An 18,487-nucleotide genomic window follows, 5' to 3' on the forward strand; every position below is an offset into this window, starting at 1 on the left:
AACATCTTCAAGTGAGCTGCAATAATATCTGAAACTGAATTCTGTGAGTAGAAAACATCTGCTTCCATAATATAATCTGAGTATGACTGAAGCATTTCATTGTTTCCTTCTGCAATCATTTTATGCCAGAGTTTGAGTTTCTTTTTGAATGATTCCGTCTTGTTTCAAGCATTAAATATTGTTGTATCTGGACCTTGAAGTTTTAAATTCAACTTGTTTTTGTAAGAAAATATGTCGCCAAGATATGCCAGCCTTGGCTGCCCATTTCTTATCTTGGAAATAATGGGACAGGTCACTTTTCTTATCAATTAGAAACAGCTCATCTTCCTTTCGGAGCTCATAACCTCTTGAGAACTTTACCTCGGGACAGCCAATGAACTTCCGCATGGAAAAGAAGATTTTGATGATCGAACCCATTTCATGACACAGTTCTTTTAACAGTCTTGTTTTTAAAGCACTGTATTTTATATAATTAATCATTTTAATGGATTGAGATAGGACTTCATTAAGCTCAGGTGGCATTTTTTTGGAGGCAGGGTTTGCCTATGAATGTAGCAATGTGTTTGACAATAAGTTATTGCCTGCCTTATCCTTAATTTTAGTGACTACACCTGAATTTCTACCTGTAAGACAAGCAGCACTGTCATTAGAAACTCCAACACAATTTCCATTCCAGACCTCTCTCTTCAAAGAAACCATTTAAGACTTTGAAAATTTCACTGCTGGTAGTGTGAGTAGGTAATTCAGAAACATTTAAAATGCCTTCCTTCATGTCCCTTTCGTTGTAGTCAATATATCGTCCATACGTAAGTAAAATGCTGCTGTTCTGAATATCTGTAGATTCATCCAGTTGGTAATGCAAATAAGTTCAACTTTTTAATTTTTTCAATGAGTTGCATTTCTGTATCATTTGCAATATCAGATATCCACCTTTCAACTGTATCATTCGACAATGGGATGTCTTTCATTTTACTTGCCGCAGACTGGCCTAATACTTCATTATAAGCTGTAATCAAAGAAGGCTTAATGAGATCTTCACCAATTGAATATTGTTTTTTACATTTAGCTATCTGTAATAATGGGCAGCTGTGGTGGTGCAGCGGTTAGCGTTGCCGCCTCACAGCAGGAGGTTCTCCGGTTCGATCCTTGGCTGGGGTGCCTTCTGTGCAGAGTCTGCATGTCCTCCCGGTGGTCTCGTGAGTTTCCTCCCACATCCCAAAGGCATGCTGTAGATGGAGTGGACACTCTAAAATTGGTCCTAGGCGTGAGTGTGTGCATGTGTGTGCCTTCTATGGAAGGTTGGGTGCTGGGCTGGTAACTCAACACCGTAAAACTCCACTGCCAATCATAAGAGGACAGTTGATCTGCTGTGGTGACCCCTAACCAGGAAAAGCCAAAAGAAGTAGAAGCTATCTGTAATATTAAATAGGATGCCATCAGAAGTGAATTGTCGGTGGTTGAAGCTTGGGAAATAATTTTCTTTTCTATTAAGTGCATCTCATAGACTCATAGGATAATACTAGGCTATTGTCCCACAGGACCTTATAAGCCTAGCCAAAACTTTTGCTCATGTTCCGTCAAGGTCAGCACCTGTTTCCCCGCTCCAGCAGGGACACAGGTGGGATCCCAGGGGTGTATTTTCTGTTTCCCATCTAGTCGTCTGGGTTCCTCTTAAAGAGAGCTAGAGAGGTATTCTGCTTGACAACAAGGACGGGGTATGGCTGAAGTACACTTAAGTTCCTACTGCTTAACCATTATTCCGGTTGCACTGTCTTTTAATTAAGGAACTTCCAGAAACCATGGCAAGTATTGTGAATCGTAGCAATAATCAGCACCAATTCCCCAAGGATGTAGCCACGATCCAAATACTTATTTTTATACAGCTTTTATTGCAACCAACAAACAGAAAAAAGCACTACACTGGTTAAGCGCTTTCATGTATGTCCATACACTTCATCAGAACAAGAATAATGGTTAGATTCAGAATTTAAATACTTAAAAAAACGCCAAAATCTTTACTAATAGAATAATTGTGCTTTTGCACTTAGTCACAATACAAAGCTTTTCTAAATATACATTATCCGACACCGTTTTTAAAAAGTAACATCTGTCTAATATCAACATATTTCAAAAATACTTGATTACATCCTACTCTTAATCAATTTGAATTGATTTAAAATAAATTTAAAATATGTCAATATATAGTGAATGAAATATTGTCTCAAATCACTAATACAAATAACATTTCATAACTTGTACTCTTAGACTGGGAAGAGGAATTTGTATTAAAATCGGATTGGATGAAGTACATCACCTGTTATGTTCGATATTTGGATGACTTATTTATTTTATGGAAGGGGGATGAATTACAACTTCAAAGTTTTATTGACTATATTAATAACACTACCACGTACCTACAGTTTGTACACCAATTCAATCGGGTGGGGATTAATTATTTAGATGTGTTTATATATAGTGATGGTATATCCTTTCAATCTCATATATACAGAAAGGATACCTTCAGCAATGGTTACTTAGATTTCAGTAGTGATCACCCGTATTCTCAGAAACGTAGTATAATCAAGGGGCAGTGTATCAGAGCTGCCAGGATGACGTCCTTGGAAGAAAAAATGAAACAGGAAATAGATTTCATTGAGAAGTTGTTTAGGGGTAAGGGTTACCCTGACAACATGATTAAAGATGTTACCCAGTATGTTATTCATGAATGGGGTAAAAAATACCCACCATTATTAGGGAAGGGACTCACTTCATCTTCTCCGAATGCCAGTATAGATGATACAAGGAATCCCAATAGTAAAAACAACAATAGTGAAGAACAATATTCTAAATCCTGTATTCTGAAATACGGGCAGCATGTTGGTAAGGTTAAAGAAATAATTAATACCAACTGGAACATTATTACCAGCGATGAGGGTATTAACAAACAAATAAGTGACAAGCCCAAGTTTGTGTACAAAACTGGGTTTAATATAAAAAAGATTACTGAATGGAAATCTAGCAGGCAGAGTTTAAAAAGGTCTAGTATTAAATCAGGAACCAGGAAGTGTGGACACTGTTCACAATTTTCATATATATTCGAGGGAGAGAGTTGTATATTAAACAATGTTAACAAGAACAAAATTTGGTTTGTAAATGGCAACTGTCAATCTCGACATTTGATTTATTTAGCTATGTGTTGTTCTTGTCAATGTTTTTATGTAGGGAAGACTGACAGGCAGCTCAGGAATAGAATTTATGACCACATGTACTGTATTAAGAAAAAAGATGTGAACAATGCTTTATACCGTCATGTGGCCAGTAACAATATTTGCTGTAATTATAAGTTTGCCATTTTGGAAATTGTGAAACCGAACCCCAGGGGTGGCAACATCAAAACCCTTGTGGGAGAAAGGAAAATTAAATGGCAAATTAAACTCAATGCAGCATGTTTTCCTGGGTTAAATGAAGTCATTCCCACTAAACCCCTTATTAAAAGTTGATGCAGTATCTTAGGGGGTTGTATGTACCCTTAAATATTTTCTCACATAAGTATATACATTTTCCAATTTTTAAACATTTTCTAAACTTCTAAGATATTACATTTTTATATTTACATATTAATGAATTTTTATATTTACATACTTAATACATTCAACACAGTATTTTTATACATATGCTTTTACAACAGTGATGGTATATATTTGAATTAAGTTATGAAATGTTATTTGTATTAGTGATTTGAGACAATATTTCATTCACTATATATTGACATATTTTAAATTTATTTTAAATCAATTCGAATTGATTAAGAGTAGGATGTAATCAAGTATTTTTGAAATATGTTGATATTAGACTGATGTTACTTTTTAAAAATGGTGTCGGATAATGTATATTTAGAAGAGCTTTGTATTGTGACTTTAAGTGCAAAAGCACAATTATTCTATTAGTAAAGATTTTGGCGTTTTTTTTAAGTATTTAAATTCTGAATCTAACCATTATTCTTGTTCTGATGAAGTGTATGGACATACATGAAAGCGCTTAACCAGTGTAGTGCTTTTTTCTGTTTGTTGGTTGTAATAAAAGCTGTATAAAAATAAGTATTTGGATCGTGGCTACATCCTTGGGGAATTGGTGCTGATTATTGCTACAATTGTTGGACCCTTTGGATCTTATTGGCGTCAGAAGTATTGTGAATCTTTAACTCATAAAGAATTCCAGGGGTCGTTGACAAGATCAGATGTTTTTGCTGAGATGTCTCATAAGTTGCGATGGCTTCATAGCTTCATTTCCAAGAACAGTAGCACAAATGACACATTGAGGTTGTGGCAGTTGGTCAGTGTCAGGGCGTTGTGTGAAACTAAATTTTAAATAGCAGTCCATGTACTTATGAGTGAATGCAGACTTTTTCTTGTGTGTGCTGCTAGTTCCCCCTCCTTTTGTACATCCTGAAGATTGCTGTGTAGGCTTGAGGTGGATGAGTCAATATTTTTTGCATCACAAACGCCTTCAATATGACATTGCTAAACACCAAAATTAAACATAGTCCCTTGTGTTAAAATGTAAATCTGTAGGCCTATCTCTGTAAAAAAGTCACGACACTCGAAACAAGCATGAACACACTGAAGTAACTTGCTAACCACAGAATGATTATAGCTGTTTTTGAAAACTACTGCCCTTATCTGCCACTACCCATGCTTAGCTGAAACATGGTGAAAGTCTGCTCATGAGATTTCATAAAACTAAACCACACAGTAACAGCACATATAGAGGGCACCCCCCCCCCCTTGAATCTTTACACAAAGCACAATGCAGTAGCATGCAGGTGGTGGCCAAAGTATCATACAAAGCAAGTAATCCATACAGTGAATATGAAATGCAATAAAAAACTAACATATGCATAATAAAGTGCACCCCCCACACCACCATGTGTTGCTACTTATGGCCTTAAATAGGTAAAGATCAGTACAACGTCAAGTTATTTCCTTGCTTTTCGACTTCTGTCTGTACATATTTCACAATCAGTGACTCACAAACAGTACTAAAATCTAGCAACTTTCTAAGTTTGTAAGATTAATCTTTAAAATCTGTCCCTACTTTCTGCGACTCTGTCCAGATTTTTATAGTACCAAATGTTCACAGGTATAGCTGAAAGGCATGCAGAGCTCTTGATGCTGCCAGGGATCTCTCTCACTCTTCACTCTCTCTGACACACACACACACACACACACACACACACACACACACACACACACACACACACACACACACACACACACACAGTCTTTCTCTTTCTCACTCTCTGAAACTGTAGGCCAGTGTTTCTCAACTGCTAGCTGCCCAGTATAATTGATGCCAGGTCCTGGTGGTTGAGAAACACTGCCATTTTAATTCAAGAATAACTAGTATCGGGGGTTTCTTCAAGGGACAGATCTTGGGCCCTGTATTATTTGCTATTTTTATGGTAGGTTTTCTACAGTCTGGTAAGATTTGTTTAAGTATGCGGATGATACAAAAATAGGAGCTATCATAACATTAAATGATCCGAGTATTTTTGCAATTATACTTAGGTTAGTAAACTAGTTGCAATTAAGTAGTATGAAATTCAATGTTAAAACTAAATGTAATCACTTTGGACCAAGTAATAAAGAATACCCATATGCTATTGATTCATTTTTATAAAATGTAGAAAATACAGGAGAATTGTGTATGTGAATTGATGGATGTTCTCTTTTGATCAGCATTTAAGGTATGCTATTAGAAGAAGTTATATTGAAATTAGAAATATTCTGTGTATATCATCTAGTTGGGATCAAAGAGAACTTATCCCTTTATTGACTGTAGTAAGACCACTGATACACTATGGAACTTAAGTATATTATTTTACCAACTCATAGATTGCTAGATTAGAGAGAATACAGTAAAATTTATACACAAAAAATTAAAGGAGTTAAAACATTGAATTATAACAATAGACTGGAGAAATTATCTCTGTTTACTATTTCATAAAGGATTGTGAGAGAAGATTTGATTGTAATATGTAAATGTTTGCATGCATCTAGTGTTGAATGTTTTAGGACATAAATAAGTGACAAGAAACAGTACGTTTGTAGAAATTAATACAAGGGTATTTAACATTTCAGGTGTTTTTTGAAATAGAGTTGGATTATGGTGGACTCTGCTACCATACGGAATTAGAAACGCGGAAACTTTAGCTCTATTTAAAGCACGTATAGATGGATGGTTTTGGAGGTAGGAGTATTTGTAGGATCATAGGAGGTTACTAGGCTAATGGCCTTGGGGCCCTTACAAGCCTAGCCAAGAGTTTATCCCCAAAAATATACCTCAGTCAGCACCTGTCGACCCTGCCATTGAGGGGCACAGGTGGAACCCCTGGTACAAATTTGTGGTTTCACATCCACTCATCAAGGCTGCACTTGAAGAGGGTCAGCAAGGTACTTGGTTTGACATGTATGGGAAGTCTGTTCCAGAGATGGGACAACCACTGGGAGACAAACCTGTCTCTCCAGCAGGTTTTGTTGATGTCACATATTAGATTCAGGCCTTTCGAGCAGGTAATGCACAAGGAGTTAGACATGCAAATATGGAGTATCTCTAGTAGGGCAGGGTCCAAGATTGCCTTGTAAACGAAACACAGATCACCTTTGAGCAACCTGTACGATACCGAGTAGAGTGATAGTGATTTGAGCCTGTCCACATAGGCAGGTGTTGGAGGCCATGGATTCTCTTTGTGAGGTATTTCTGTGGCCTTTCCAGTTGGTGCAGATGTTTGGAGAGGTACATACCAAACTGGGCGTTATACTCAATTATTGGTCTAATGGGAGAGGGGCATAGAGAGGTAATAACCTCCTTTTTTCTGGATGCAATCCCTTTACTTATGAGATGAACCAAGTAAAAGGCTTTTCTAACCACTGCTGGTACATGATGGTCGAATGTGAGATTATCGACCTGAGTACCCAGGTCTCTCACCACAAGTTGTGCATTTTGGGGGTTGCCGCTGATGTGGTAATCAGTAGGGGCCATGTTTTTGCTGGATGGTATGATTATACATTTTTTTCCATTTAGCTTGAGGCCATGACTTTGGCACCAGTCATTAGTTGATGTGAGACCATCTTGCAGTATGTTAACATCATATGGGGAGTCGATGACCGCACCCAACTTGCATTCGTCTGCAAACTTGGTCAGCCACAGACCTTTTGTCTTTGCCTGGATCTCTGAGAAGTAGATGCCAAACAGTAGGGGTCCCAGGACAGATCCCCAGGGAACTCCACTAGTGACAGGTCTGCTATCGGAGGTGGAGGCACCTGTTTTGTCCTTGAGGGTCCTGTTGGTGAGCCACCCACCTGATGAGATACGGATTTACTCCAAGTTGTGCTAGATTTTCAATGATGCCTGAGTGGGGGATTGTGTCAAAGGCCTTGGCCAAGTCAAGGTAAGCTGTATGTACTGACTTTCCCTCATCTGGGGCCTTGGTGACAGTCTCAAAGAAGTCAACCAGGTTCAACAGGCAAGATCTGCCCTTGACAAATCCGAACCAGGTGGGGTCAAATGCTTCGAGATTGCCTATGTCCTTTATGAGATCCATAATAATATGCTCCATGGCTTTACAGATCAGACTTGTCAAGCTAATGGGATGATGGTTTCTAGGGTCAGTAGTGGCACCATCTTTGTGCATGGGGATGACAATGGCAGTTCTCCACTCTGCTGGAATGAAGCCTGTACTTAGGCTGTGATTGAATAGGGTGCTTAATGCTGAAGCTAGTTCTTGCTGGAGATGGTGCAGAATACAGCCTGGGATACTATCCGGTCCCATGGAAGCTGTGTTCCTTGCTTGGAAAAGGCCTTTAACACTTGATCTATGGAGATGTGAGGGGTGGGCTTGATTTACAGAGATGTGAGGTGCGGAACAAGTATCGAGAATGTTGAAAGAGCCTTTGGGGGGACAGGGGTTGAAGTTTGCGCTGAACCTATCTGCTAATAGGTTGCCTAAGTCAACCAGATCAGTGTAAGTGATGCCGTTAAGTACTAATTCTGAACAAACTTGGGCTGTGCCATGGAGGTTCCTGACATAACTGAAGAAGGCTTTGTTGTTTCCCTTTGTTTCGGAGGCTAGTTTTGATTCATAATTGGCTTTGGAGGTTTTCACTAGTGATCTAATTTGCTTGTTGAGGCTATGGATGGAGTTTTTCCAATTTGGAATTTGTTCCTTTTTACCCTTGGACAAGAGTTTCTTCCTTTTGTTGTAAAGCCTGTTGAAAAATATACACTTTATGCTTCGCCACTTAGCTAGGGTTAAACTATTCCCGGTGCCATAAAGTGTGCTCTTCAAATTTTCCATTAGAACTAGCCAGTTTTTTAGTTTTAGCACTAAAATCTGTTTCTTCGTGCTCAGCACTTGTTCAGAACTCGTTGTAAGCACTAAATAAGCTACAAATTACTACAGCACTCAACTTTCTTCACTTGTCTAAAGGAAAACAGTTTTAGTACTTAATAAATAAGCACCTATCCAGGCATGTCTAAGGGTCAGCTCCCGGTGTTTTCTCCTGTCTACCTGATGCAGCAGTTGCCTCATGTACACAGACAACCCTCTCCTCCTAACACTACAACCTGTGAGAGATGCACTTATATAGCCAAACTGGAAGCAAAGCTCTCTTCAACCAAGACTGGACTAGACAGTCAAGAGTAGAAGGTAAACACTTGCACCACACCACACTCATCACATAGTCCCTCAAAACGTACACCACCAACACACACACATAGAAACACTAAACACACACCTGCATTCGTGGAGCCTCTCAATAAAAATCTGCTCAAGCAACAGAGACCTCCAAAGCAGAAACGCAAGCAACCTCCACCCCCCCCCCCAACATCACCCAAATGACACATGGCACACAAACTCAGTTAGTCACTCAACCACAGCCCATAAGGCATAACAACGTACCCAACACTCTAGTCATAGGTGACTCTAGTCACGCACGCTGATGTTCCACTCACCAGGCAAAACAAGGAGAAAGTTGCTGTCAGCTGCCTGTTGGGTGCCAGGATCCACCACATAATGCACGCACTCAGGTCACTCCACAACAGGTACAAATATGACTCTGTCATTGTCCATGTCGGTGTGAATGACCTGAGACGGACCTCCCTAGACTACATGAAAAGAGACATGGAGGAGCTGTCCGATCTTGTAGCCCAGGCAGGTATGACCCTAGCCCAGAGTAGCATCTTGCCATCACCCAGAATGATACCACAGTACACGGACAAAATGATTGACTTTAACAATTGGCTAAGCTTCTGGTGTCATTCTAAGGGGATCCAGTATCTGTCTGCCTGGGATGACATGATCAACAGACCACGATGCTTTGCCAGAGATGGCCTGCACCTTTTGCCCTTGGGATTCCGGATACTGGCTAAGGCTCTTGCCACCCCCTATAGTGCCTTTTTTAGGCAAGGTTCAAATGACAATGTCACCACCTTAACAGGTACAAGCAAGCAAAATCTGAGGGTAATGCTACTCAGTGCTAGAAATCTAAACCTCAAAATGCATTCACTCGAGGCACACCTTAAAATGGAGAACATCGACATCTGTGCAGTGACAGAGACCTGGTTCAAGGCTCCAGAGAGCACCCCTGCATTACCAGGCTATAATTCATACCACACCTTTTGGCCACCTAACCTGGACCGAAACACTAAAGGCAGAGGCATGTCCATATTCATTAAGGATATCCACACCACCAGGCTAGTTGCTCAGCATAATGTAGCCGAGATTATCCAAGTGCAAGTAACTCTGGGCAAGACCGCAATCTAAATTGTAACTTGCTACAGATCCCCCACCATGCCCCAGGATTCCCACTTCTCATTTCTTGATACAGTGGAAATTTTAAGGGTACAACACAACATCCTGATAATGGGCGATTTTAACTGCCACACCATTAACTGGGAAAACTACTCATGTACCAACTCTTTTGCTCAACATTTTCTGGAATTCATAAATTTCAATGCCTTAGATTAACTTATCTACACCCCCACCAGGGGCAGCAATATCCTAGACCTGGTTATTACAAACATGGGCGACAGGCGTTCTACACCAGAGGTCAGTTCCTCGGTCAAATCTGACCATAGGCTAATCACCCTAGACATCCACATCCTGCACACACCTCCCATTAGGGAAACCACTGTAAAAAATTTCTCCAAAGCCAACTTCATGCTTCTTAAGACAGAAGTGGCAAACTTCACAACACCCGTGCAGACAGACAGTAGAAGTACGACTGCTGAATCCTACACAAATGCACTTTATAAGCACTTACACGAGTGCATGGATCGTGCTATCCCTAACAGAACCAAGATGCTTTCCTCCAAAAAAGGAAGCCAATCTGATGGTCCCCTGCCATAAATAAACTCTACAACAGAAGAAAGAAACTGCTGCTGCTGCAAAAAAGAGTAAAATCTTAAGATTGGAGGAACTCCCTGATCAGCCTCAGTAAGAAGCCGAGATCCCTCATAAAATCCTCCAAAGTTAGTTATGAAAACAAAATCGCCACTGATTCTAAAGACAACTACAAAGCATTCTATAGCTATGTCAAGAATCTCAATGGCAACACTCAGATATGCTCTGAGTTACAGCACAATGGCACTAAATATACAGAAACAACTGATTTTGCCAACATCCTGGCAGATAAGTTCAGTGCTAACTTCACCCCCTCTCACCTCCTAAAGGGCCCATCTCTATACTGGAAGAATGCAAAGTTCCTGTAATCACGGCTGCACAGGTAAAAAACACACACTCCAAAGCCAAGAACACTGCATCTATGGGACCTGACAACATCCCAGGCTGTGTTCTGCACGAACTGCAGAATGAACTGGCACCCCACCTAAGCAGCATGTTCAATCATAGCCTCACCTCAGGCTTTGTGCCCACTGAATAAAGCACAGCGACTGTTATCCCACTCCACAAAGGGGGAGCCACCATGGACCCCGGGAACTAGTGCCCCATTAACTTAAAGAGCCTGGTCTGCAAGGCCATGGAACGTATCATCATGGATCTTATACACAAAGACATTGGTAATCTCCAAACTCTGGACCCCACCCAGTTCGGGTTTGTAAAAGGCAGATCATGTCTCCTAAACCTGATAGACTTCTTTGAAGCAGTCACCAAAGCCGTAGATGAGGATAAGGTGGTTCACACAGCCTCTCTAGATCTTGCCAAGGCTGTTGACACCATCCCTCACTCTGGAATTATAGATAAACTCACTAAACTAGGTATAAAGCCCTATGTCACAAGATGTGTTGCCAACTGGCTCATTGACAGAACCCACACTGTGAAAGTAGCAGACTCCCAATCAGACTTCAGACTCGTGACAAGTGGAGTACCACAGGGTTCAGTCCTGGGTCCTCTCCTGTTTGGTATCTACTTTTCTGAAGTACAGGCTAACACAGAAGGTCTTTGGCTAACAAAGTTCGCAGATGACTGTAAACTAGGGGCCATAATTGAAACACCTAATGATGTGGACATCCTACAAAAGGTCCTCACGGGGATGCCTGGTGTCAAAGCCAAGGCCTCATGCTCAACGTGAAAAAGTGCATTGGCATCCCCTTTGGTAAAAACTCTGTACCCATGAGCTACCACATAGGTGGTAGTCTACTTAACACCGAAAGTGTGATAAGAGACCTTGGGGCACAGGTGGACAGTAGTCTCTCCTTTGATAATCACATCACCACAGTAGTCAGGAAATCCTTCAACGTGGCACACCATCACAAAAGATTTCTCATCCAGGAAAAAAGAGGTCGTTGTTCCCCTCTTCTCGTTACTCATTAGACCCATTATAGAGTGCAACGCCCCTTTTGGTATGTACCTCACAAGACATCTACAACAACTGGAAAGACCGCAGATATACTTCACAAAGAGGATTACCGGCCTCAAACAGATGCCCTACGCAGACCGTCTCAAAAAAAACTCGAGCTTTACTCCATCGCATATCGCCTACTCAGAGGCGATCTCTGCCTAAGATACAAAGCTATGTCAAACTGAGAGCTGTTGGACATGCTCCACTTAAAGAAATCCCAATCCCTCCGAGCTACATGCTCTAAGGACCTAAACCTTGTCACTACAATAAACAGATCATGCTGGAGGGATAGATTCCTGTCCCAGAGACTTCCCATACTCTGGAACAGACTACCTATCTATATCAAACAAAGCTCCTCATTAGCACTCTTCAAGAAGTATCTTGATGACTGGATGGGAAATAGGAAATTCACCCTGGGGATCACCTCTGTGGCTCTGCTCGACAGGGGCACAGGAAAATAATTATTTTTGGATGGCGAAAGCCAGGGTACCTTTTTGGCTAGGCTTGTGTAGGCCCTAGGGCCAATAGCCTAGTACCTACCTATGAACCTATGATAGAGGACATCCACTAAACAGGTTTGTGTTTCCTTGAGCAGGTTTTAGTTTTGTTGGGTATGGTGGAGTCCATGCAGTTGTACAGGTGCTTGTATACTGCATTGACATACTGTTCAGCATAGTTGTCTGCATCCTCTGAGGGGGGTGGTGGTGTGAAGCTACAGATACCCTCCCATAGGAGGTTGTAGTTAGCTTTTGAGAAGTTTTTTAGCTTGATTACAGCTTTTGAGAAATTTTTTTAGCTTGATTACAGCTGGTGGGAGGTTGGGTAGGATAGAAACTTCGAACAAGACCGTCCGATCTGATATCACCAGCGAAGAACATACTATGGGAGTGGTGCAGCAGTCGCCCATGTTGGTGAGAATTAAGTCCAGAATGTTATCTCCTCTTGTGAGGGATGAGACAAGCTAGTCTAATGTGTTAGAATTGATGAAGTCAAGGGATCATTGAGTAAGTGCATTAGTAGAGGAATAGTTCACCCAGTCTATGGTGGGGGTAGTAGGAGTCACCAAAAATCATGGTGTTGCTGGGACCTTGATGGTGTCAAGTAGATGCAGGTAAGAGGAGTGGATGTTCTGAGTCATGCGGGGGGGGGGGGGTCTATAGCTGGTTGTAACTTTGATGGGTGTCTTGCCAACTGTCAGTTGCACCTGGAGTAGTTCCAGTGCATCATGCTGGCAAACCACTCTGGAGGTGCCTGTCCTTAATGAAGATAGAGACTCCACCACCCTTAGTCTTCCTGACCTCATTTTGGGGTCAGAATGTGTGGAATGAGGTATAGCCTGGTAAGGTAGGGGTGCTCTCCGCAGCCCAAAACCAAATTTCCTTTACCACACAGACATCGGCATCTTCCAGTGCATGGAAAGCCTCCAGTGAGTGCATTTTCCAGTTAAGGCTCCTAGCATTAAGCAGCATGACCTTCAGTCTGCTTTTATGTTGGAAGATTTGTCTTTGGGACATTGCCTAAAAAAGGCACAATGGGAGAGGCAAGAGCCTCGCTCAGGATCTGTAATCCCAGTGGTGAAAGGTGGAGGCCATCTCTGGCAAAGCATTGAGGCCTGTCAACCATGTCATCCCAGGCAGACAGATACTGGATCCCCTTGAAATGAGACATCAAAAACTAAGCCAATCGTTGAAGTCAATTATTTTTTTGTTGGTAGTGTGGCAACATTGTTGGTGAAGGTAGGATGCTGCTTAGGGCTACCTGCCTGGGACACACACAGTCTGAGAGCTCAGTCATGTCTCTTTGTATAGACCAGGGAGGTATGTCTCAAGTCATTCTCACCAACATGGACAATGACAGAGTCATACTTGTACTTGTTGTGGAGATACTTAAGTGCGTGCGTGGTGTGGCGGATTGTGGCACCAGACAGACAACTGATCATGATGTTTTCCTTGTCAGACCTGAGTTACCAATGACTAGTATGTTTGGTGTATTGTTATGCCTTGTGGGATGTGATGGTTTGTTTTGCCTTATGGTCTGTGTTTGTGAGACACCAGTGTGTTGTCTACTGTGTGTGATGTGTTTGGTGTCGTGTGTGGAATGTTTGTGTGTGTGTTTTGAAGGTCCCTGCTGTTTAGGCACGTTTTTATTGAACATCTCTGTGTAGGTGGCTGTGTGTTGTGCTTGGCTATGTGATGTGAGTGGTGTGGTGTTTGTGGGGCAATCTCTTCTTTGTCAAGAGTACTGACTGTGGCGTGAGAGAGCATGGATTCCAAGTTACTGATGTAGATGCATTTCTGGCAAGAAGAATTTTGTGCTAGGAGAAGTGGCCTGTCAGTAAACATCAGGCAGTTGCTATACTGTCTCAGTATACACATACCGTCCAGGCTGGCAGGAGAAACTGATGGGAATTGTCCAGACATAGTGTTCCAAATACTTGGGCAGACTTATGGAGAATGGGTTTTGATAAAGGTTTATCCACAAGAGTGTAGACCACAAAAATGTTCTTAAATGTAAACTAACTGGCCTGAAGCACAAGTGCTAAAACCAAAACTAAGATGCTTAGAATAACAGATAAATTTAATCAGGCTATTAACAAGCAGTAATAAATGGAGCAGAATAAAAGCACCTGAACACGTAAGAGCACGCAGAAAAAAATAAGGTAATGAAGTAGGAAGAACACAGTAAAAGCAGCTGAATAATGTGTAATTTTTTTTAAGTGGAGAGTGAGAAAACAGATGATAGTTCAAGATTAAGAAACTAAGGGGGTTGGCCTTCCCAAATAGCCTCTCTCTACTCAGTAGATTGAGCTGATGAGATGGGACATGGAGGAGTGTCCAAAATCAAAGAAGCAAGGGGGTAGTCCTTATAAAATTATCTTACTGTACTCATTTGAGTGAGCAAATGAGATGGGAATGGGAGGAGTGACCAAAATCAATTTTACAGCAGGGACGGGCAATTCCAAAGCCACCAAGTTTGAGTTCAGCACTTGGGGGGGGGGGGGTCAGCAATAAACAATGAATCAAATGTATAAATGTAGTACAGTGCAAATCAAGTGCAAAAAAGTATACTTATTAGTTTAGTATATCAAATGGTTATAGAATGCAACACAGCCAGGTAGTTTAGCTCTGCACAGTTTCACAGAATGTAAGTCTTTGTACTAGAAGTACAACAGAGAAAATAAACCTCAGGCAATCAGATAAACACAGAGGTATTGGCCAATAGGCTGACTCCACAGAAAGCAAAACAACCCCCACCTGAAACTAGCTACTGAACTACCCTGATAAACAAAAAATGCAGACAGAATATAGAGGACAGCAATAAACAGTGAAGCAAATATATAAATGCAGTACAGTGCAACTCAAGTGCAAAAATGTTTCCTTATCAGTTTGGTATATCAGATGGTTATAGACTCCAACACAGCCAGGTAGTTAGCTCGGCTATATTAGTTCTGCACAATTTCACAGAATGCAAGTCTTTGTACTAGAAGTACAGTAGAGAAAATATAGATTTAAGGGGCCAGCTCTTTGTAGGCCCTAACTAGGCTATGAGTTTCTATTTTACGAAAGTTGAGTACTGAGCTTTGAAATGCAGATGTAGATGGTTGAAAGAGCTGAGCACAGGGATTGACAGGACGATCCCTCACCTGAACCCAAACCTGTGCCAGAACATCTAGAGAAAGCAAATGAGTCAAAGGTTGTACATTGGGTATAGTCTCCTCCAGGTTAGTTCACCTTTGAGACAGCGTTATGTGCTGTCAACTCTGTCTCAACAAAGTGGTCAAGTTCGTGCCCATTTTCAGCTGACTGCTGCATGTGAACAATAAGAGGTTGATTCCTGGAAACCACCTTTATGAGGTATATTCCAAGATAACCACTTCACCTCTCCCACTATCAGGAGGTTAAGGCATACTGCTGTCTACCCTGGAGCAGTGGATCAGTCATGCATGAAACCTGAAGTGGCATAGCACTCAAGACTGAGGACTGTTTTCTTTGACTCCACATAGTGTAGCAGGGCTCATCAGCATCCTGAATTCCCTAAAATAAAGAATCTTGACTTGGATTGAAGGAAAGCTTGATTGCAGGTATCAGAGTCTCCCTCAAAATACATTTTCTTCTTCAGTACATTAAAATGGATGTGTGACTGCTATCTGTGTGAAACTAAGAGGCCTTATTCTCCAAAGAGATGATATGCAGATTTGTTCAAAATGGAGTTAAAGATAATTGCAATTCCACTGAATGTCCCATGCTGCCAGGATTTGGCACAAGTTGGGGCTAAGCCCTGAGGTACACATTAACCAAACCTAAATGAAGCCGACAGGTGTGTGTGTGTGTGGAGGGGTGATGAGGTTTCTTCATCCAGTTATAGCTCCTGTGGCATCTTTCTCATCTCAGTCCTAACATGCCATGCCATTGCCACCAGACTCGTATACCAAGGATTGACAGTTTTGAAAAAAGGGGCAGTTACTCTGCCAGTCTTGCACCTAGATTTGTAAACTGCCTTTTATACATACAACACTTCCAGATAAGAATTCTGTAGCATACCCTGTCATTTCTTTAGGATTTACTGCAGGGTATCAAAGAGATGATTTGTTTACTTATATATTTTCTGTGAATATGATATGTCCAGTGAATTTCTCATGTCCCTCAATGTTTCATCCCTCATCCTGGTGATGAAATAATGTCATATGGTAGAATTGTTTGTAAGTCTGCAAATTTCATTACTTTACTGTACTTTAGTTATTGTGGCTAGAGCTTGCTGTTCTGACCTTTGAATCTGGAATTTAAACCACTGTTAGACTTGAAGAATATACGTTGTATTGGTGCAGGTGAGTAGTATTTCATTCTAGTTTTAGACAGCAGCATTTCACTTTTAGTTGTGTATGTATTTCACTTGTGTTAAAACATTGCATTCAACAGAACCCTTTTAATGAAGCTACTTGCTTTATTTACAGGGTAGTTCTGGATCAGAAAAGGTTTTGTTCTTGAGACTTCATCTTCTGTATGGTATACTGCATTATCTCAAAGGTGATGGAAACCGTTCTTACACTGATATCAAAAAGGTAGGAGATTGACTTTTCTGCAGTAGGTTTTATAACATTTCTATAGCAGACAACCAATGTTGAAGTAATTTAATTGCAGAATACATTCATTTTCAATAAAACCACGACTTCCCAGCTGAGAATCCCTAAGCACTGATCTCTACCTGTGCATTCTTTCAGGGTACCATTAGATTTTAATGATATAATTTGCAATTTTTGCATACAGTCATTGTGATATGTTATATTTAGGCTGTAATGGCTTGGTTAAAACATTAGCTCGGTCTTAGCACTCAAACACTCCATACTGTGGAAAAGTCTGCATTTCACAATGAAGTAAAAGTGTTCTGCTGCTCCGCTTCAAACAATGGTGGCTCAACTTTCCATTCTCTGATTAGATCACACATTGCAATTATAACCAGTCATAAGGGAGAGAAAAGGTCCATTTAGAAAATGACTTATGAAGGAGATGCAACCAGTTGAAATGCCTGGTAGACAAGTCATTAGCTTCAAAGCAGTCTATTAAGCTACCGAGAAGCATGAGGAGAAACAAAAATAAATCTGCTATGATCTTTCTTTTCCCTCAATAAACCTGGTTGTGGCTAATTGCATTTAGTGAGGGGAAAATAAAAACAAAGCAGGACTAAAGCAAGTAACTGGAATACTTGCATTTACAAGTGTGTGTGTGTGTGTGTGTGTGTGTGTGTGTGCGCAATGTGTGGAACTGTCAGCCTCTTAGCTCAAGAGTCAGTGACAAAGGCAACAAAGTTACTGGGGGCAAAGCTCTCGAATAGACAGATTTTAAGTATTACTGTTCTATACTTAGTGGTTTGATGGACCCGCGGTGGTGGTGCTGCGGTAGCGTTGTCGCCTCACAGTAAGATGCTGTCCGGTTCGATTCTCAGCTAGAGCGTCTTCTGCGCGTGAGACGATGCGTGAATGGGCTGCATCTTGAAGATTGTGCATCAGGGCTGGTAACTCGGCACGTAAAAATCAACTACCAATCATGAGCGGACCGGAGTTCCGCTTTGGCGACCCCTAACCGGGAAAAGCTGAAAGACAAGAAGACTTAGTGGTTTGATGGAATAACCGGTTTGCATTGGCATGCATTTTCTGAAGGATATGAATTCTGAACCTCAAAATGTCTCTCATTTAGTGACTGAAGTCTTCGGTATATGAAGAATGTCTGAGAAACGGACAAAAATATGAAAAAAATTGAGGTTTTCAGCAAAATCATGGATCATTGAGAACATTGTGTGTCTGTGCATGGGGAGTGGGAAATAGGAAATATAATTCTTTGCACTGTATGTGTATGCCAGCTGTGACTTTACCTTTAGTACAATTTATCTATTTCTTCATTCATTAAATCTGAATAAAACATCTGAGGAGTACATGGTTAATAGAGTGTCTCTAATTCCCAAGTATGTTTGCTTGTGAGGGGGTCCCTGTGTGTCTTTGCCTCTGCATCTTTGGGTGTTGTGACTCTCTATGTACTCCTCAGATGTTTTATTCTGATTCAGTGAATGAAGAACTACATAGGTCATACCAACAGTAAAGTCACGTGTGGGGGTTTTTTATTTGGGTTTTTTTTTAA

The 18,487-nt window shown here is 41.0% G+C and overlaps 1 protein-coding gene across 8 annotated transcripts in view; it reads left to right on the forward strand.

Annotated features, from left to right (window-relative positions):
- The window catches only part of NUB1 (negative regulator of ubiquitin like proteins 1), a gene marked incomplete in the record, with an annotated part of 1,333,835 nt that overhangs the window by 771,303 nt on the left and 544,045 nt on the right, over positions 1 to 18,487 (forward strand). For all 8 annotated transcript variants that reach the window (XM_044066898.1, XM_044066904.1, XM_044066897.1 and 5 more), the window contains 1 exon segment: positions 16,810 to 16,917. In XM_044066898.1, the coding sequence (XP_043922833.1) occupies positions 16,810 to 16,917 (108 nt within the window).

The sequence above is a fragment of the Protopterus annectens genome, chromosome 3.part1 (genome assembly GCF_019279795.1).
Source record: "Protopterus annectens isolate FY-2018-M chromosome 3.part1, PAN1.0, whole genome shotgun sequence".
NCBI lineage: Eukaryota > Metazoa > Chordata > Ceratodontiformes > Protopteridae > Protopterus > Protopterus annectens.